General features: G+C 35.7%; 4 protein-coding genes across 6 annotated transcripts; 3 read left to right on the top strand and 1 right to left on the bottom strand.

Annotated features, from left to right (window-relative positions):
* Positions 1-1,114: 1,114 nt before the first annotated feature.
* Positions 1,115-6,287, top strand: LOC118266347 (uncharacterized). The gene is made up of 3 exons (XM_035579760.2): positions 1,115-1,454; positions 4,329-4,524; positions 5,900-6,287. The coding sequence occupies exons 1-3, from the start codon at positions 1,449-1,451 to the stop codon at positions 6,247-6,249; spliced, it is 552 nt and encodes a 183-aa protein (XP_035435653.2). The 5' UTR covers positions 1,115-1,448; the 3' UTR covers positions 6,250-6,287.
* A 488-nt stretch (positions 6,288-6,775) lies between these two features.
* Positions 6,776-9,019, top strand: LOC118266412 (odorant-binding protein 59a). The gene is made up of 4 exons (XM_035579861.2): positions 6,776-7,405; positions 7,788-7,823; positions 8,353-8,479; positions 8,881-9,019. The coding sequence occupies exons 1-4, from the start codon at positions 6,956-6,958 to the stop codon at positions 9,000-9,002; spliced, it is 735 nt and encodes a 244-aa protein (XP_035435754.2). The 5' UTR covers positions 6,776-6,955; the 3' UTR covers positions 9,003-9,019.
* Positions 9,020-10,384: 1,365 nt separating this feature from the next.
* On the bottom strand, positions 10,385-13,290 carry LOC118266003 (eukaryotic translation elongation factor 1 epsilon-1). Of its 2 annotated transcripts, XR_004782804.2 has the most exons (5): positions 13,062-13,290; positions 12,785-12,973; positions 12,182-12,277; positions 11,313-11,652; positions 10,385-10,592 (listed from the first exon to the last, which is right to left on the bottom strand). XR_004782804.2 is itself a non-coding variant. In XM_035579335.2 (4 exons), exons 1-4 carry the CDS (start codon positions 13,146-13,148, stop codon positions 11,506-11,508), a joined length of 519 nt encoding a protein of 172 aa, XP_035435228.2. In that variant the 5' UTR covers positions 13,149-13,290; the 3' UTR covers positions 11,253-11,505. The 2 variants fall into 2 exon arrangements, 1 of the variants encoding a protein (XP_035435228.2); XM_035579335.2 differs by lacking the exon at positions 10,385-10,592 and having other exon boundaries at positions 11,253-11,652.
* A 285-nt stretch (positions 13,291-13,575) lies between these two features.
* LOC118266002 (solute carrier family 35 member F5) lies at positions 13,576-21,509 on the top strand. Of its 2 annotated transcripts, XM_035579333.2 has the most exons (11): positions 13,576-13,996; positions 14,076-14,210; positions 15,484-15,549; positions 15,879-15,890; positions 16,074-16,166; positions 16,434-16,586; positions 17,846-18,028; positions 18,470-18,617; positions 19,195-19,354; positions 19,743-19,976; positions 20,136-21,509. In XM_035579333.2, the coding sequence occupies exons 1-11, from the start codon at positions 13,841-13,843 to the stop codon at positions 20,203-20,205; spliced, it is 1,410 nt and encodes a 469-aa protein (XP_035435226.1). In that variant the 5' UTR covers positions 13,576-13,840; the 3' UTR covers positions 20,206-21,509. The 2 variants fall into 2 exon arrangements, with proteins under 2 accessions (XP_035435226.1, XP_035435227.1); XM_035579334.2 differs by lacking the exon at positions 15,879-15,890 and having other exon boundaries at positions 13,577-13,996.
* Positions 21,510-21,839: the final 330 nt, after the last annotated feature.

The following is a 21,839-nucleotide window of genomic DNA, read 5'->3' as shown; positions in this document are numbered from 1 at the left end:
AACGGGTAGCGGGTTCTATTCCCGCACGCAGCAACTCTTTGTGTGATCAACAAATAGTTGTTTCGGGTCTGGGTGTCATGTTGCATGTGAACTTGTATGTTTGTAAACGCACTCACGACAAAGGAGAAAATCCTAGTGTGGAGGAACGGAAAAAAAATACAAATATTGAGATGGTAAAACGACTATAAACTCAGTCTACAACTCTGTATCTATCTTTAGGAATAGAACGAACTCCTTACTAGTAAGTATTATAGGTAAAATGCGAAAGTACGAGTAAGTTTGTTTTTTTTTTTGTCTTTCCTTCGCGGTATGATTTCATGATATTTTTTTGTGTATTAAGACAGTTGGAAGGTTGAAGAGTGATATGAGCTACATATTTTCTTTTGTCCCAGCTAGGAAAACTATAAATTATATTTAATAAGCTTCTGTCAGCAGCTTTGCCTGCGTAACCGCGGGATAAAAAATATCCTATCAAATCATGGAAGTCAGCTCATACCCTGTCTGTATATAAAATTTCATCAAAATCCGTTCAGTAGTTTCAGCGTGATTGACGGACAAACATCGAAATAGCAAAACAAACAAACTTTCACATTTATAACCTATATGTAGTGTCATGTAATTATAGGCAACAAACAGTCCAAAACTTTATTTTAAATGATAACTATATTTACTAAATGTATCTGACTGAAAAAAAAAAACCACTATCTATGGATACAAGAGATAGGTAGATAGTACGGATACGGTAAATACCTGTTATGGGGGCATCATTCAAAATATAACTTTTAAAACGATCCCATGCTTAAAAAAATGTAAGTAAACACTTATTAAAAGTACCTTTTCATACAATTAAGGTGGCACAAAAAATACCATCTTAAAGAATTTAATTATTTAGGGGAAACGAAGTATGCGTTGGCAACTACTTGAAAAGTTGAGACGTGTTTTTTCGCAATTTGCGCACAATATCATTGATACCGGTCACCGACGTCATTACTTCCATTCCAAAACACAAATATTTTCCTTGACCTTCCTCCTTTATCATTGCCAAAATTAACATAAATAGATAACACATTAATATTTAATCCATAACACGTTTGTAAGCATTTTGCGGTTTCGAATTAATTAGGCAAGAAAAACGATTCGTTTTGTACCTACCAATGTATACAAAAACTTAATCACAAAACATGTTTGAAATGTTAATATTAAAACGAGTACAGACTCGTTATTTTAAACTTTCATATTCATAGATATGTTGGGATCGGTCACTGACCCTGCTATCACTTTCCTAAGCCGGCGTCCTTGGACCCTGACAAAGGTAATATGTTTACGACGCATGGAGAGTGGGAGAAAGCCTTTCCAGTTACATAACCGGAGAATCCCTCGAAAAATGTTAGTTTGGTGCATTTGAGCAGTGCAGTTGTATCTTGATTTGAATCCCGGATAACGTCGAGATGATTGTGAGTAATTTTAAATAATTTTATTGTCAAAAAAACGTCTGTTCGTCCACTGTTCGTGTAATGAAACACGTGACTCACGTGCTCAAATGTTAATTGGCCTGTAAATGATTAGACAAGGATTCGTTTTCAAATCTCGTGACCACAACAATACTAGTTCTACTAAACCACATTAAATACCAGTATTCGGAATTGGTATTTAAAATACAGGTTTGCACTTAAATTTATTATAATAAAAAATGTGATATATAGAGTTGTAAAGAATGGTTACGTAATTATTGATATCTGCATTTTTATTAATTGTAGTGGTCAAACAAGAACATGCTATGTATGCTACATTGCTGTGCGTCCGTTTGGCTTCCACTAATCATATTCATTGGTACCCATAGCATAGTACTCGTGAAAACGAACTCAGCTAAGCTATGGTTTTTATATGGAAAGACGCGTGCTATGGATGGCTTCACTGCTATCCATACATCGAGTTACGCATCTTCCTTGCACAGCCACTTTGCAGCGGCGCATCTTCATAGCACATCTTACTCGCACAGCTAATATCTTAGTGTCTGGGGAAACGGTTACATACTTTCATGGCTTAGCCATTACATCTTCGTAGCATAGCTACATAGCACATCTCTAGTGACAAAGCACTCTAGTGGGTACATAGAGAACAGAACAGCACGTAGATTCAACATCCTTCGGGCAAAAAAAATATAAACTTTTCTTGTACAGTGTAGACACTACACATCACAAGAATATTAGGTATATAATACTAGGTTAATGACAAAAAAAATCTAAATAAGTAAAGCTAAAAGTACCTAATTCGCAAAAAAAATTCACGAAATCTATCAGGTACATGTGACGACTCCGTGCTTTAACAAAAATGTCTCCCAATTTTTAGTCAAAAGCGATTGCATAGGTAGTATACTCCTACTCACTCAGCATACTCTTTTGGAGATTTACCTTACCCTTGACTGACTGACTAAAAACTACCCCCCGGTACGCCGGCTAGGTAGTCCGTAGCTCCGAATCAGGCATCAGCCCTACTAGGCCCCATAAACCCGCTAGGTAGTCCGCAGCTCCGGATAAATAATAGACTAGGTACAAAATGTTCTATTAGTCGTGTAATTTAAAAATAAATACCTAAATAGTAACATGTTTACAAGCCACAATATGAGATTTTCCTCAATTAAAAAATTACGTCTGAGGTATCCACTTAAAAACAGTGTAGATAATCGCCCATCTGTTACGATGTAATTAATCACTTTTTGTATTAACTAAGTATTTATTTATTGTCTAGGTACCTCTAGGTATATTACTCATAGATAGTTGCATAATATATTTATTAAATTATAATCAAACAACGTGACATAAAAAACTGGACATAGTTACCTACAGCTAGAAATAAAAAAAATATCACATCTGTTTGTTTTCAAAGCAATAGTTATTATAGGTAGGTACTTATTTGTCGCCAATTCGCATTCTAATTAATTAAATAATACCTACACCAGAATTTTGAGACAAACAACAAGGACAGGTTTTTCGAAATTCTAGAATTGTGTAGAATGATGGGTCACATACATACATACATACATACATAACATCATGCCTGTCTCCCATGGGGGTAGGCTCTTTGGCTTCATTAACAGTCATCAGTCTTTTCATGCATGGTCGTCCGTTAAGAGTATGTACTTTTAAACGATGAGTCACATAGGTAATTATTATTCGGTAAAATGCAGAAGTACTGGCAATGTCTAATATTAATTGTACTATTTCACTGTACTGTGTGTTTATTATTATTGAAATGTTTTAAAGTCGAAATGCCCAATAGACCACTACCGTGAATAAAAAAAGTAATTTAAAAAACTAAAAAACCCGACTGCGTTTCTTTATAATATTAAAATGAAAAAACCCTAAAACAAGTCATCGTAAAATTTAAGCAGTCGGGACCCATTCTAAATATAAAGACTTTGTGAGGGCACATATGGCTGGCTTTCTAGAATGGGTCCCGACTGCTTAAATTTTACGATGACTTTCTTGTTTTAGGGTTTTTTCATTTTAATATTATAAAGAAACGCAGTCGGGTTTTTTAGTTTTTTAAATTACTTTTTTTTATTTTATTTCTTTTAGTTTTATTATTTTTTTATTTTGATATATCTAGGGTCACTCTCATAGTAAATACGAATCAAACGAACACTATCGAGCGGAAATCCATCGAGTCGTTCAGGCTAGAGAGTGAGAAATATTCGAATTTGGCGCCACAAATCCGCCATTTTGTTTTTTTATTATTTTGATATATCCAGTGTCACTCTCACAGTAAATACGAATCCAACGACACCTCTCAAGTCAAAATCCATCAAGCCGTTTAGGCTAGAGAGTGAGAAATATTCGAATTTGGCGCCAAAAATCCGCCATTTTGTTTTTTTATTATTTTGATATATCCAGTGTCACTCTCACAGTAAATACGAATCTAACGACACCTCTCAAGTCAAAATCCATCAAGCCGTTCAGGCTGCAGAGCGTGCCAAACAATTATACATACATACATACATACATACATACATACATACATACATACATACACTCGAAAAACATAACCCTCCTTCTGGCGCAGTCGGGTAAAAAGGGGCGCGTAAGAGTGCAGATTGCAACTGCAATCACTGGACCAAAGACATACGAAATTACAATTAAATAACAAATTCGAAGGTTTCTTAATTAATATTGCCTGAAGGTAAATACAATTGTACAAAGATATTTCATCAGTGGCCAAACATTTCGACTTGTAATGATCGTTGCCAGTAATTATGCCTCAGAAGAAAACTTCTACTACGGTACTAATTCAATTAGACTAAGCATAAACTCAAACAGTAGTTCCTTCAGTTTCAGATCGCAGCACTATGCTGTGTTTACATCTGGTCGGTGCAGAGTGCAGTACTGGACCCATCACTCTACTTGTCTCCGAGTCCACCCCTAACGGACGTGAGTGGCAGTCTGACTCCTGGGGAGCTATGGAGCAGACCAGTAGAGAGGATGGCACGGAATACTGGAGACACATTACCAACTGTTACGGAAGAAAGTGAGTCAGTGGTCATGTTTTCTTTGTCTCATTTTTTATATTTATTACTCGCTTCTGCCAGCGGCATCGTGACATAAAAGTATCCTATCACCCAAGTCAGCTCATACGCTGTCTGTATACCAAATTTCATCAAAATCTGTTCAGTAGTTTCAATGTGATTGACGGACAAATATCTAAAAATACAAACAAACAAACAACCTTTTACATTTATACTATTAGTGTTATAATTTATTTAGGGATGTCAACTTTACTGAACACAACATAAATAGTTAGGATTTTGATTGAAGAATTTAATAAAACACCACCTTATTTATAACTACCTAGTATTTATGATTTATTTGGTAGTCATTAAAAGGCATTACAAGAAATAAGTACTATAGTAATCAGGCTACAACACGCAAATCAGTTTATTTAAGTTCAATTCGTAAGAGAGGTGGTTACGACAAAAAATAACACTAAACAAGTATTATCTTACATTATAAGTATCACCATTTTTTACCCACTTTTAATAAATGATAAGGTAAAACCACATCCAATGAGGATCCTTTTTACAAGCTTGTTTATCTCAAAATATACCTACATTGGCAATCACATACAAAAACATGTTTAACAACGATTATATTTATAAAACTTTCCTATTTAGTAATAATCATTATACTGATCACGATTAAGCCACACCATAATATCGTGAGACTTAATTTAACATAAAAGGTAAGTTTACCTATCAAGAATAATCAAAATACCATTGATAGTTCAAAATCTCTACACTTCTATTTCCAAAAAGTGAAGATACACAATCAATTTAAGTATCTTTATATAAATACTTACTAGGTACACATGTGTGTAATTTATGAAATTAGTAGTCAAAATAGGTCATCATCTATTTTGATTTTATAGACTTTTTTAAGCGGACAAAATCATCCAATGACTTCCCTCGACTTAGGCGATGCGAGAGTGAGTGTCAGACTCTTACTGACTAAAAACCACCCCGTTCCTACTCCTGCTTTTCAAAGCGGAGCCCCGGTAAACCCGCTCGGTAGTCCGCAGCTCCGAATCAGGCATCAGCGCTACTGAGCCCCATGTATTGTGTGGTGGTAATTTAATAGACTTAGCTTTCTATCTGATGAACCATACGCCAAGCATAATAAATTGTAGGTAGACTGAGCTATCGCTAACAATATTGTGATCGAACGAATCAATTAACATTACCGAATCCAGGATATCATCAGACTAAATACCTAGACGCATTTATGATTAAACCAAAACAATAAATAAAATCTTTTAACATTTCCTTATCACAAAATAATGAATAGATGAATAATTTAGATAAAGACGTCAAACTCATCAAATACCTAAACAAAATGTTTTGTTTCAGAGCCGGTGTCGAAACGTAAACCACAACCTATGGAGAAGGCGAAGTTTTTCTGGCCATCACTTCGGTCAGCCCACTACAGCGTAGGCACAGGAAATGTCCAAGTTCCACTGACTTTCAGCGTCTCTGGTCTATATGGAAGGTATGCCCCTGGAACCGTTGGCTCATCAGGAGTCATCGGCAGCTCCTATGGAACGATAACAGACATTGGTGCCCCCATTTCTTCGGGCCTAGCTGGTACTAGTTATGGAAAATACAGAACCTATTCTGGATTAAGAATCTATGGAGGAGAAAATGGACCTGCGTGGAGCGGCTGGGGCAATGGCAAGTGGGGCAACTACGGCAAGGGATAAAATAATATTGAAAGCGCAAATATAAACATTCATTACAAGTGTGTTTCATTTTATCGATATAAAAACATACCTACACGATGAAAAACAGATAGGTAGTTTCAGTCGCACTCAGATACATTTAATGATTAGGTACTTACGTAAACTATGCTTTAGTATGGATTTTGTTCCGAAAACAATTGCTGGACTTAATTAACCATTAAATGCCTCTGAAGGCCGTTAGACATTTTATCAGGTAATAAGATATTACATAATAACTTGAGGTCAGACAAAACAACATCTCAGACAATTATCATTTTAAGTGTCTCGTCTTGAGGATAACCCGTCCATTTAATTATCTAACACCACACGTGATTAGGTATCTCTTTAATATCAACCCACCTACCTATACCTACTTATCCAACAAGTTAGGTTTTAGACATTTTAGTATATCATTATGCAATACAATACAATAAACAAGCGGGTCACATTCAGACAGACATAACAATATGTGAAAACACGTCTGTAGGTATACATTCAACTGTAAAGAACAGCTATCCATAATTGCAGATGTCCGCATTGTAATCAATGTCCGAATAATTTCAATGATGAAAAGAGTTCACAGGAATATCACCGATTTTGACAGGCACTTGTCAGCTATAATGGTCGAGTTTCCTGTATACAGCCATTTAAATGCAGGGCAGTAAGTGCAACATTTTACTTCCGTACGATGGTAGGTGCCGTGGCGCTCCTCGCGCTCCTACCGGCTTTGGTCGCGGGTGCTGGTGAAGGCAACATCAAATTACTAGAAGATGAAGTAGCAGTAGCTTTGAAATCATGCACGTATCCTGACGACATCACTAACTCCAAAGAACCGGCGAGCAAGGAACGTCAACGTCGATCTGAGGACTCTTATGATGCTTCTCCCAGAATAGACGACAATGTGAAAGAAGGGAATCGGTACAGCCACGAGAGACGAATCAGCAACGACAGTGGCGACCAACTAATGGTCATCAACGCAACTGATGACGATTACAGTGGCTACGGATCTGGAAATATGGGGGAGAAACTGCTGACATCAGTACCACGCCCCGCGTCTCCGAATAACAACATAAACAAGAATAATACCAGTAGAACCAGACGAAACGAACCGCTTCTAAACCGCCCAGATTCGGATCAGGTATAATAAAATTATGTCATTGAATATTAAATAGGTGACGATCTAAAAAACCTGTGGAGCTGGATTATTAAATCATCTTTTATTAAATTTATAATCTTGATAAGTGGATACATCACTTACATTGATCATGTAAATCCCCGGCGAGGCGTAGGTAACATTTGGACTTGTGGCATAGCTCATTCAAACTGCATTTACATAATTTAAATCACCTTAATATACCTAACTTAAGACATTTATGTGTATTAATTATACTTATTAGGTATCTAAAAAATAAGACTAAGAAACCTTATTAATTCCATTTCTAGTTTGTTTAGCTTCCCTTCTATAACGTAGCATCAAGCTGTACATTCTGAATTTACTAAATTACTAATTATCTTTACAGTGTCTCAGTCAATGTGTGTTCGCCAATTTACAAGTGGTAAGTACCTACCTAAATATGTTTTGAAAGAGGAAAATATAGATAGGGAAAAAGCAAAGCTAACCGGTCTAGACTAACCTAAGCGAAAAGCCAAGATATACAATTATCCGAGGATGATAGATACCGAGGCCCGGCACGAAGCAGGTGTTGGAACGAGGTGGTTTTCAGTCAATAACGGTCTAGCAATTCCGCCCACTTCCCTCAGGACGGGAGGAGAGACTTCAAGATTTTCCACCAAAAAAAAACTACCACGAATACTTTTCGCATTATAATCACATGCCTCAGATATTTAATTCTAGCAATATCGAATTATTTTGCGCTTCCTAGCAACTCTAGAAAGCAATAAATGTATGAAAATTATGAATCTTCAAACTTGTATAGCTTCTACACACTTTTAGAAAAGACCCAAAATAAATTATCTTTGTTTAGGGGCTCATCGGCAAACAAGCAGACGGACCACCTAATGGTACCTCAGTAATCAGCGCCTCTAATCAGACAAACTAACTTTATTATATAAACTGTTTGCCAGGTGGACAGCAGAGGAATACCACGAGAAGCAGAATTATGGAACAAAGTGCAATCTGCTGTGACGTCACAACAATCCCGGTCTGCACTGCACGATCAGATACGAGCTTGTTTTCAGGAGTTGCAATCAGGTATTGTTCTATGTATCACCAAATCGTTCGGTGAGAGATACCATAGATCCTAGGCAGTGTGACTACCGAGCAAAATATATAGGTAGGTACCTACTACACCTTTAGAATCCCTCTTAAAACTAGCGTATAAATATTTTTAAAGGTTTTTATCTGGGAAATGGCAAGGCAAAATTATTAAACGAAGATATTATGCCCGGTGTGTATTTACACCAGGTATCGACTTGCAACATGGAACAGTGAAAATGGTCACATTTTCGAACCACACACGGTGTTTTATTCATTGTAGTCATCATCAGTAAAAAACCCGCCTTAGTTACAATTTCCTAATTACCGAGTTAGTTCTACAATTATTAACATAAACTAAATAGTTCGGACACACGACAACGGCATTATGTTCACAGAGGCTGAAGACAATGGTTGCTCTTACTCCAATAAGTTGGAGCGATGCCTGATGCTACGTTTCGCCGACCGCAAGGTTGACGGTAAAGGAAATGCTAAGAAATCTTCTAAGGAACAAACATGATGGACTGATGATTGATGGTAGGTATACCTACTTCACTTCTCTTTACTTTTTACCCCTTCATAGTTGATCGGATCGGGTACAAGTTTAGGTATTCTGTGGTGTACCTAATTCCTGCACATTGAATCTTTCTATCATTAAATCGGACAAATATTTCAATATTCAAAATTCTCAGTATTTCGATCTAGTACTTAGGTACCGAACTAATTGTACGTTAGGTATTAGGCGCGGAATACAGATTTTTTTCTATTCCGTGGTACTAGGTATGTTATTGTTCACCTATACACCATTTACTGGTTTTCTTATTACTAATCCCTACTGCTTATTGAATATCTAGGCTTTTACTACTAAGTTTCCTAATTTTATATAATAAATACGAAAGTATTACCCGTACCTAGTTGTAAATTTAAAAAAGAAATGTATTTTATCTATTTCAGAAAACAAACTACGACCAACTGCGTGACTTATAAAGGATATACATACGAATGTCAACTAGTTTTACTTTTAGGTACCTAAATGCCTATAGCCTAGAAAAAAAGCAATTCAGAATACATTCTGACGACAATTTTTGTGTTTTTATTTTACCTATTTTATATCTATAGGTCACCTGTCTGGGACGCAGTTATTAAACATTGCATAATAGATGCCTACGTTTTTACGACTATTTGGATTTTGTCAATAAGATAATAATTTAATTTTATCGTTTTTGTGATGGCCAGATGGCACTAACGTAGCGTGAGTTCTTGCACTTTTACAATTACAGACAAAAAGTGGAGTTCTAAATTAATTATTATGTTACCGGCTTACTCACATAACTGTTTGACAAGGAACTCGACTATAGTAGCAGAGCGACAATCGCCTTACGTTTCTATGCTGCTCATGAATATGAACCTCTAGCATGGCTTGAAACTAGTCGAGTTCCTCGTCAAACAGTTACGTGAGTAAGCCGATAACATAATAATTAATTTAGTATGTCTCACGAAAGTTATAACAAAACTGGAGTTCTGGGTACTTAGTCTATGTTAGTAAGTACCGCAACTGTAGAACTAAATTATCCCCTGGTTCGAAACCAACAATATTATTTTTGAACTACAGACCATAGTTCCCAGTCACTACTAGAGCAAATAGTGCAAAATAAACTAGGTAGGTATTTAAAAAAAAAACATTGCTCCACACTGGATTCTCTCGTATATCGTGGGTGCGTTTACAAACATACACATGACACCCAGACCCGAAACAACAATTTGTGGATCACACAAAGAGTTTTGCCGTGCGGGAATCGAACCCACTACACGTACACCGCACCAACCGTGTCAAATTACTATATTATACTTAATCGTTCGAATATTCATGTCCTACGTAGGACGGTAGGTAGACATGCAGAATTAAAAAAATAATACTTAAATTTTATTTAAGGAGGTAACACAGGTAGCATAGGCATATCGCCGCTCACAAATAGACCACTACTGGATAGCCTGGAAAAGAGAACGGCTGGGGATGGTATAAAAAAGCCTTATCCAAATTTATGTTTTTCAATTGATGTGGCAATATTTGTTCGGGAAACGGAGGCAACAAAGTTATCGGTGCTGCATTCTGAAACGAAAAATTACAACACTATGTAGGTATATAAAAATTAGGGAATTACATCAGAATACTGAGGCTTGAAATCCCTATAAGATAATCTACAATAACCTACATGTCTGTCTATTTTGTCTGTTTGTTCTGACTAATTTCTGAAACGGCTATAACGATTTTGATAAGACTTTTATTAGCAGGTAACTGATGTACTAAGGAGTAACATAGGCTACTTTTATTTAAAAAAATAATTTTATTAAAAAAACCTTTATAGCAACACTTTATCGATAAATAGGTATCTACGAGAGACAGACCAGGAGGTTAAAAAATACTAACCACCCTTTTACAAAGTTGATCAAAAAGAAAATAAATGTGACCAGTACTGCCATCTGTCTTATGACCTTTGAATTATCGAGAGTCAAGTGATCAAAATCTTGATCTGACCAATACTAATCGAGTGAATTGTACATAGCCTTGATGCCTAATATCATTGTTTTTACATCGAGTCGAGATTTAACGTTGCACTCACATTTCTCCAGTACAGTATTTAATTGTTGTACCTAATTCCCAATATTTAAAAAATCTACGACAAATACGAATATACACATTAATTCACTCAAACAACTACGAAACAAAGAATCTATTTTCAAGATTTAAATTTTTAAGAAAACCACAAAATGTGATATAATAAAAAAATTATATTATCATTGATAAGTAAAACACAATCCATGTACTTACACTATCCAAGACACAGTAACTAGCAATATAAATAATTAATATTTCCAACTTATTGAACACAATCATTATGAAAGGTCTCCCAATTATTAATACTTTTACAGTCTTAATTTTTTATGTTGGCAATAACTGTTCAATAATTAAAAACTTAATTGTTTTGGTATTGAAATGCTCATAAAAGTTAAATTATTCGTAATTAATGTACTGCTGGTGCTAATATTGTGAGATTCAGAATGTTTAATGGGAGAGGTTGACGGGTACAAATTTTTGGTTGCGCCTGCATGTGCTTTATCCACCGGCATACATGCATAAATGATTCACGTTCTGACACAGATAGCCGCTCCTGAAATTAATAAGCAAAATGGTGTTATAATTTTTATTAAGTATCTTATTTTGTTAATATTATAAATCATGGTTTTTAACTTAATGTTACACAGGTGGATGCTTTCATTTCATTACATAAATAAAACATTTAACTCTTTATTGTACAGATTACAATGTAAACATTTTAAAAGAATTGACTCTTAAAGAACATTTTAATAAATCTCTTTGTTCCATTATAAGCTTACCATCGCTTGATGGTAATTTGGCCATAACACCAGAGATGTTACAAGTGCATGCATACAAGTTAATCGCCTTTTGAGGATAAAAAATTTAAGGGTTGTGGAATTGGCAAATGGGAAGGGGGATAATTGGACCTCCGATAACCTCACTCAGACAATGAAACACAACACAAGCATTGTTTTACAACAGTTTACTGGTATAACTCCAGTAGAGCCAGCCCATTCGTTCCAACCTTTCACATCATAAAAAAAGTTATTTACAAAGTTTATCATAAGTATCGATCTACTGTTAAACGATAAAATACTTACTATCAATGGGTATAAGACATAATATGCCGCTACATCAGTAACATTCAATTTGTGTCCAGTTAGGTAAGTAGTCTTCTCTAATGCCTTGTTTATGTCCTGGAAATAAGTTTTAAATGTAGAAGTCAGTCATCATGGATATTGGACATAGTCAAATACTCTTTTATCATAACATAAAGTTTATGTCTGCGTAATTTACTCATTGATCAAGCGGTCGCAAGTGCGACCGCCAGTCAAAGGGTCTCTGGTTCGATTCCCAGGATGGGCAAAGTACTGCTAGGCTTCTTTTGATTTTTCAAAAAATTTTCAGTATTAGCACAGAATCCGGAATTGTGCCCAGTATATAACAATAACCTTACCCCTATTATATGAAAATTATAACACAATTAATGGAGAAAAGTGGGTGTACATTGTACAGTGGCATTACATACCGTTATGTGCTTTGGTGATAAAAGGCGTGACGATGAAGAAGATAAAGTTTGTTACTTAATAATGTGAAGCAGAAATCAAAGATACTTAGAAGGTGAAAGTAGCTTTTACAAATTACAATAATCTGGTTATGTCTGAATGGTTGTATGATGCAATGTTCACTGACTAAAGTTTTACCTTTAAGAATCCCAGTGCAAACACAGGGTTGGCTGCAGCCTGGTTAGCATACATAGCAATGTGTTCCAGCCACTGATAACTAAGCAGCCTCTCCTCCTGGCTCAGCTGAATCCCGCTAAGAGAAGCTAACTTCAAAACAATGGTTGCAAACCCTTCTATGCTTTGTTTATTAATTACCGTTGTGAGTACCTGAAAAAGATTATAAATATTTCAGTTTTCAAACGCCTGGTGTACAAATATTATCATTTCTCATACAATAATGTTCAATAAACGTTACCTTATCGGTATTAAAACATACGGTCCCCACAGATACATTGTAGTATTTCCCCACTTGTTTTATTACTTCTACGTTACAAGCACTCATGGTTGTTAAATTACTCAAGAGTAGTTTCCACCTCGATTATAAGCACGTTTCAGGAAATTATTGTTTTGTAAAGATAGCAGTTTGAAATTACAGCCACGGGTTGGAGGTTACAATTACCTTGACAGCTATGACAGTTTATTGACATGTAAACTAAACTCTATTGTCTCTGATAATCTGTAGTCGTCAGAATAGAGAATGTTCATCTCAAGTCCAGGTCCAAAATTAATCTTCTAATTTCTTTTTTATATTCATTTCATTCCTTGTTCTTGATATTTATAATAAACTTTCATAAGATATGACGCCGGTATATATGAGTTTCAATCCACTTACTTGTGTTGGCTGGAAAAATAGCTGGATACTGGATATTGAAAGGTTAACTGAACTGTCAAGACTCTGTTACAAGACTATTTTAAAAGCTGGTAACACATTAATAATCTGTAATCAGCCATTGAAAAAGTTGTTGATACTGAATTTGATTGTTCGATCTTCACATCGTATTGGAATTTTATTGTTAAAATCAAGACTCTAAAAGTTTTATTGAATAATAAAATAATCAAGGTCTACTGAGAATTACTTCTGCGACCAGCAACCGTGAATATGTTACCGTGAACATCAATGTAAAAATATGATATTGACCAATTCAGTGTAATTCAAATAATTTACGTAGTTACCGAATTTGTACAGTCGTCTTCATGTTGACTTTGTGCCACAATTATTTTCGAGTTACTAACAACAATAAGAATAGCAAAGATGTGCCCCAACGTTTTAACAAGAGGAAATTTGCGTTCGGCGTTTTCATTCTGTTGTTGGTCGTTATCCTGTGGGTGGTATCCTCTGAGATGACAAAAGTAAGTATTTTCGTCTCTAAAAATATGTTATAATATGTTTGTTTGTACAAGATGTGACATTGAACGTTTTTGTTTACAGTATTTGTACATAGAGAAGCATATAGAGAGACCATTCCTTGTGACCTATGTGAGGAGTTCACTGCTGTTTATTTATTTGTTAGTATTATGTTTTACACCTCCAACAAGAGATCCTTGTCAACCTGCTGACTACACAGTAAGTTCTAAATTGAAATAACCTTAATTTGTACTTTAGTTCAAAGAGAAAACAATCTTACATGTTTATGTCTATATATAACTTTAAAAATGAAGACTCATTCCAAATGTAATGTACTATAACAACAACAGTAGTTTATCATAAATAACATTTATCACTTTATTCAAATCCTTGCTCATTAGTCCAAATTAACTGTACAAACAATCATTAAATTTGAGAAGCCATATAAAATATTCAAGACTCTCTTCTACCAGCGGCTTCACCCTTATTTCTGTGGGATAAAAAGTACCCTATCACCCAACCTAACTCATACCTAGTCAGTATACCAAATATAATCAAAATCCAAGCAGTAGTTTCAGTGTGATTGATGGACAAACATCTAAACAAACAAACTTTCATATTTGGAATATTAGTGTGATAACCTGCTTTGATTTGCAAGCTAGATGACAGAATAGGGGCAACAGATATCTTTGTTAGTACTTGTAAACAGTTTAAAATACAACATTGTCATAAATAATTGATACTTATTGGTCTTCATACATATCTGTTTTTGTTATGTAAAACCATATTTAAACCACAGAACAATACTTACTTGCAAATATTAAATACTTCTTTTGTTATCTTCTCTATGTTTTAGCATCATTGCAGTTTTAAGTACAAGTTTAATAAAATAACCAACAAATTACAAGAAATAGATAAAGTCAATTACCTAAATATGAAAACTCTGTTACATCCTTATCTACAGAAAATTTCTCATTAATTTAGGTAATTAGGTAATTGCAGTAAATAAATTAGTTTGATTTTGTATTGATAAGAAATATAAATATTTTGTATTCATATCCAAATATAGAAATGACAAAAGTCCTTGATATACTTATAGTATGATATTGCTTTCTGCAACCTTAACCTTTTAAGCACCCAGTTAAATATCAATTATAGTGTTCTTAGCGCACGGCTACAAATCTATAAAATTATTTAGATTTGTCGCTGTCGCAATCGCATGAATAGAACGAAGAATATCATGCATGTTCTCTGTTTCACCAATAAAATATGTGCGATAGGGACACATAAATATGTTTTGCATATATGTGACACAGGCAATTAAAGGCTTAAGGATAGCTCATTTATTTTCAGCCATGGTGGTCCCACTGCAGGGCAAAGGCCTCCCTCCTTACCCTCCTTCCACTCATCTCTTTGCAGATAGGATAGTTCATGGAATTATAAAGATATAAACTAAGAATTGCTATTTCATTAATGTTTATTAACTTTTCAGCAATTATTAGAACAAACAGGAGAAACGGATGATGAGAGTTACTTTAATGAAGCCACAAACAGTTTGGTAAGTGTTCCATTCATAATAATGTCCCTTATACCAAGAAAATTGTAAAAATATACCCAAAAATTTACTTCTATCCCTATTTTTTTTTTATTTAATCATCCCAGGGTGTATTTTTTTAAACCTTAGCAATATTAAATTAATTAATTCAATTAATTTTAAATTTTAATTCAGTAATTTTCTTTGTTTTTCCATTGCTTCTGCTAGTGAAGTGCATTCATTACCCGCAATAAATTGCAACTATGAATAATAAGTTATGAAGTCCTTGACTGACATACTGAGTGTTCAGGGGTAAAGTGTTTTATTAAAACAACCTTTTTGTATTGTTTTAGGTTCAGACTCAGGTAAATAATCACCATGTACAATATTGCTTGGGATAAAAAATACAGCCTGTATACACCATCATGTTTTACAAAAAAAAAAAATATATTGTAGAAGTTTTTGCTATAGTAAAATTGGAAATAATTATAAAGTTTAAAAAAATGGTGTATTGCAAGAATGGATTATATTATTCAATGATATTTTAGGGAGATTCTACTTTTGTGCCGGTCCGGGCCGGGGAGACGACTGACAGTGACGATGCGGCGCCAAGAGCTGTACGATTTAATAAAGTGGCAGAGGTAAGGTTTCAATATGCATAAAAAAATTTCATCAATTTATTTTTATCGATTTTGTTATTTTAATCTGTCATCGTATAATATCGCTGAAATAAGATGAATGAGGGATGCATGAAATAGAGAAGTATAATAATAATAGCCAAAAAGGGCTCCCTGATTTGAGTCTGATTTTTATACAGAAAACTACACTACTATACATAGTGGAATTAGAGTAGGGATGCTTTAGTCTCATGACTGAAATAATAAATAAATATGATGACGTTTATACAGGTTCGTGTAATGTCGGCGGCTATGGCAAGCGAGGCGTTGTTGGCGCGCCTGTCGTGGGCCGCGTCGGTGCGCGCCACCGAGCACGCCCAGCGCCGCGCCGCCGCCGCCGCCACGCGCCGACATCTCAGACTAGCGCTACTCTTCTGTGTACCTGTGAGTTGGAAAACTTGCCATCTATTGTGCCTTTTTTTTGAGGGGGAAAATCGTCCAATGACTTCTCCCGCATTGGGCAAAGAGTGTCAGACTCTTACTGACTAAAAACCACCCCGTTCCTACTCCTGCTTTTCGAGCCGGAGCCCCGGTAGGTAGTCCGCAGCTCCGGAATCTATTGTGTCTTACAGGACATATTTATTTATGTACTCAAGGCTTATAAACAATACAAACACCATGATAATATCAGACATCTACACACTATTGATGCTTTTAAAAAGGCCGTAACTCTAGAATACGCTTACAGTTTGAATAAAATCAAATCAAACATGGAGATTTAGTAAAATAGTTATAGTTACCAGTTTAACCAGTTATACTAGAGTTTATGCTATTACTTACTGAGATTGTGTTTCACTAGACCATTTGACCAATGTAACACTCAGTGCAACAAAAGTATGATTTTTGTAATGTATACTTACTACTTTACGTACATACATAGAAACTTACATATCGTCTGTCTCCTATTGGGGTAGGCTGAAACAATAAAACGCCAATCGACATGATTCTACAATCATCAATCTCTTCATGCATGCTCGTCGATTGAGGGACTCAACGGTTACACGTGTAACAATGCCTTTATTAGATCATCTCGCGAAATAAACGCTGAATTCTGAATAATACCTAGCAACAAAGTATTCAGGTTTAACCTTGAAGTTATGAATGCAAGATAAACTTGTATGTAGACTGTATTGTCCCAATCTGAAGGTCAGCGCTTGTTACAATGGAGATTTAAGTGCAATTACTTTAAGAACTAGTCTTACCCACCTTTACCAAGGTACAAGATTTTAATAGGTCTAGTATTAAGTTAAAATATTTATACTTTAAAGCTATATACAGGTAGAAATCATTTTAATCCCAAATGTCAGTATTATAAATTAAAATGTTAATTAGTAAATGTACACTATAAGGTTTAAGGCTTCAGCTAACTTAGTACAAGCATAATAATGGTCATATACACTAAGTGCAGTAATCAGAGTCATTTAATGAGTACTTAAGCCAGTCCTTAGCAATTATTTTCGATACAAAATCGCTACTAAGGAATAGTTTAAGTAATCATTAATGTCTCTGAGTGTGGCACTAAGTATAATTCTATGCACCACCATACCTACTACTAGAAGTCACTAAGTATATTGTGCACCCAATACCAAAAAGCCAGTTATCACCTACTGCAGTGTGTAAATAAAATGTTGTTCCATTTCCAGTGGTTCATATCAAACTATCTGTACCGACTGAGCCTGTTGCACACGTCGACGGGCTCGGCGACAATATACACCTCGACGGCCGGAGCGCTGGCGCTCTCGTTCGGTGCTATATTCGCGCAAGTACCAAACGACCGGTTCACTCTATCCAAGTGCATCGCTGTTTTACTCACTGCAGCTGGACTGGTAAGTCTATAACATTAAAACTAAATGGAAATCTATTTTCTTACTTATTTTATTTACAAAAGATATGTACTTGATACACATCCAAACAATCCCTTATTAGCTTACTAGTATTTTGATAACATATTAATTAAAACCCTCATTTTTAAAGTAAACGTCCACAGGCCAGCATCGTACGTATCGCACGCATCGTACGCATTCCGTGTGACGTCATTAGTACGCATCGCATGTAGACATTGCTGATGATGCGGTCCCTAACGATGCGGATCAGTGGACACAGTTGTATGATTTCTATGCAAGACAAACTAAAATCCGTTACGTGCGATGCGTACAATGCAGGCCTGTGGACGCATACCTTTAATCTGTTGTTATGAATTCCAAGTTTGAAATTATTAGATAAAAAAAATTCAAGAGTTATTTTTGACAGGTTTTTTTTTCTTCCAGGTGGTATTAGGCATATCAGAAAGTCATCAAACAAATTGGATAGCGGTGTTGGCAGCTTTGGGTTCAGCGTTATGTTACGCTGTACATTTACTTTTATTTAGACAAGCTTTAAGAAACGGCGACGATATCAACTCATCGTTACTCGTTGGTGAGTTAATATATGTTATTTTATTTACTTATCCAAGAAATATAGGTCACCTTTTAGATAGTAAATAGTTCATTTTGTCTGTGTTGCATTTTAATAATGTTATCACTTGCAAACCAAGTTTATGATTATTTGTTTTATTTAGCTAGAGAAATACGCAATCAATCAACAAAACCCCTCTTTTAAAGAGAAGAGACTTTTATAGTCCAGAAGGTTACTCTCATGGGTTGTTGATGGTGATGATGATTAAACATCCTAATAGGCTAGTTTCCAAGTCAAATTCAATACTTTTTTCGAAACGTCATGAACGGTATTTTCTATGAACTGTGTATGAAATACTCTATTATGACGTCATCAGATTTTAACGTCAAATAGCAGACTTATTTCTAGAAATTTAGGTAGACAAAAACGAAAATTAAGTAGTTCAATCAAAATTATGAATGATAGTGTGATTATTTTTGAATATTTTATTGAATTGAAAAGTTGAAATAATTTATTTTTGGCCGAGGAGACTACCCAATTGTTGAAAAGTTATTTACATGTCTATCTAAATTCTTAACCTATTTGTCGATATTTCCAGGTCTGGTGGGATGTGCGTGTGGTTGCCTGACGTGGGTGGTGGGCGGCGTGCTGGCGGCGACGGGCGTGGAGCGCGCCGAGCTGCCCCCGCCGCGCCAGTGGACCTGGCTGCTACTGGACGCGGCGCTCGGGCCCCTGCTCATCGACTCGCTGTGGCTCTGGTAACTACGTGTTCTGCTTTAATAAAGTTATAAAGGAGAGGTGATAAATTCTAACATTCTGGTCTAATGTACATGGATTTTAAGTACTCATGTAAGGCGTTACATTGTTACATAGGCGTAGCCAGGTTTTAGTTTCGGGAGGGGTTCGAGAAAGTCGACCCATTAAATGTGCGACCAAAAAAAAACCTTCCTTCACTCTAAAACAATGTAATAAACAGATTCATAGAAACCTTTGCCAAACGGGGATGTACTATACTAACCAGAAAAATAACGCTCTGTAATGTCTAGGTACGCATATTTCGGGGAGGGTTTGAACCCCCAAAACCCCCCTCTGGCTACGCCTATGCATTGTTACGTGTTTAGTTTAATTCTGACACATTCATTCCAGGGGACGATCACTAACATCGCCACAAGCCGCAACAAGCATCTTAGGGCTGGCGGTGCCTTTGTCGCTGTGTGTGGAGGCCTGGCGCGGCGGCGGGGCCGGCGGCGGCGGCGCGTGGCGCGGGCTGGCCGCAGCCCTGGCCGGCGCGGGCTGGGCCGCCGCCGCCACGCAGCTCCCGCGAGACTTCGCCCTCTTCACCTGCCTCACCGACCGACTACGGGCAGCTGAAGGCTTCACGTGAGTACACACATAATCAATTAAGTTAATACTAGTTAGTAACTCAAATTGGTTTATTATTATGACTTATCTACGCTATAAAAATAAAGATAACGAAGCACAACACAATACTTTTATCGCACTTTCTACAATATAATCGTATAAACCGTATTATCACAGGGTGATAAGAAACATTCCGGACTTGGACGAGCAGTCAGAAGCGTTGATGTCCTCGGACGAGCCCACGTAGCGCTACTCCACACGCAACTCCTGCTACGAGAGGAACCACTTGAAAGTCTGAGCCGCACTCATAGCCACGTCAGTAGCGGCTGTTACTTTACAACTATGTACATAGAAACAAGTAAACATTACGAGTCCCGCGACTTAGACACTCGTGACTTTATCCATTCCGTATAGTATACGCAACTTTATTTTAAGTGCATCACGTCTTATGAAACCCCTCGGCCCAGCGGCCCTCAAAAGCCTGTGATCTAGATCAATTATAATATTTAGATTTTCAGAGCTTGGACTACCACTAAACATACAGTAGTATGCAATTTGATTAAGCCAGTAGGTCTCATTTTATTGTTTTACCAATATTTTCTGGCACCGCATGTTTTGTAAAGCCTCAGTTTGGCGTGTAGCTAGTCGGGTGTCAACTTATCTAATAAATACACCCTCAAGTATTTGTGTGGTCACACATTGTTACACCTAGTCTAATTTATATTAAATAATTAAATCTATTAGGTGTATTAATCGTTAAATTGTGTAAAATTTCTTAATTTATGTCTTAAAAGTTGAACATAATGTGTTGAAACTTATGAAAATAATCAATATTATTGTCATATTTGTATAAAAGATCTTGAAATTTTAATATCTATACAAAATATGTTGTAAATTGTATAATAATAGTACCATTAGCTTTGTGTGCATAAATTGTTTAATGTACATCTGAATACTGTTTGATGTATACTCAACTATTAGATAATTACATAAGTGTTTGATTACATCTGTACCTACAGAGTCCATAAAGTTCTTAAAAAATAATAAATAAGTGATACATATTTATTTATTCACTAGCTGTGCCTTTGATCTCTGTTTTTAGAGGTATAAACAATAAAGGGCTTAATTCATGGAAATTATTTCATACTTGCATGTTTGTAGTACTTAATTTGATATTGGCGTGTTGCTATTATCGTTTATTGCATTTATCTGACGATCAAATTTTTAATTGGAATATTTGTTGTTAGTGTTATTTTGTTATACTTAAAATTGTTTTGTCATTGTGTTGTCCAGTTTTCTGACAATTCAAACGAAAATCTGAAAGTTTGCTACGATACAATTGCATAATTTCTTCGATTTTTTATATAATACTATTCTTCTGATATACATCCTATTTAAACTGTGTAAATAGATAAACTAACAGCTATATTTGATTATATTTATACTATCTTCCTGTTGTATATTGTGTTCTATTTGTAATTGACACAGTATTATCTAAGTGAATTATTTTGTGTTATGAGAGTAGTAGCAATAGATTTTATATACATATTACTACTGGTTTTATTTTGTGTTACCTCTCGATATACCTGCACGCTAAAAGTGTTTGTAAGGGTCGATTTATACTAGCGCAGAGTCGGAATACGCGCTCTCTTTTACGAGTAGTAATGGGCATAAATTGACCCTAAGAGTTAAAAATGGTCACTTTGATGCCTCCCCTCTGCTGCTGCGGCGAGGACTAAGACACACTTTACATTATTTTTACTCACACCCAGACGCGTATTAAACCTAGAGCGCCCTAAGCGCACCTCATATGCGCCCTTATTTTTTTTTTTTGACGCCGCCACCACTCTACATCATATTATTAGCAATTGGGCACGCACG

Source organism: Spodoptera frugiperda, chromosome 7 (assembly GCF_023101765.2).
Source record: "Spodoptera frugiperda isolate SF20-4 chromosome 7, AGI-APGP_CSIRO_Sfru_2.0, whole genome shotgun sequence".
Taxonomy (NCBI): domain Eukaryota; kingdom Metazoa; phylum Arthropoda; class Insecta; order Lepidoptera; family Noctuidae; genus Spodoptera; species Spodoptera frugiperda.
This window is presented reverse-complemented; position numbering and strand designations above follow the sequence as displayed.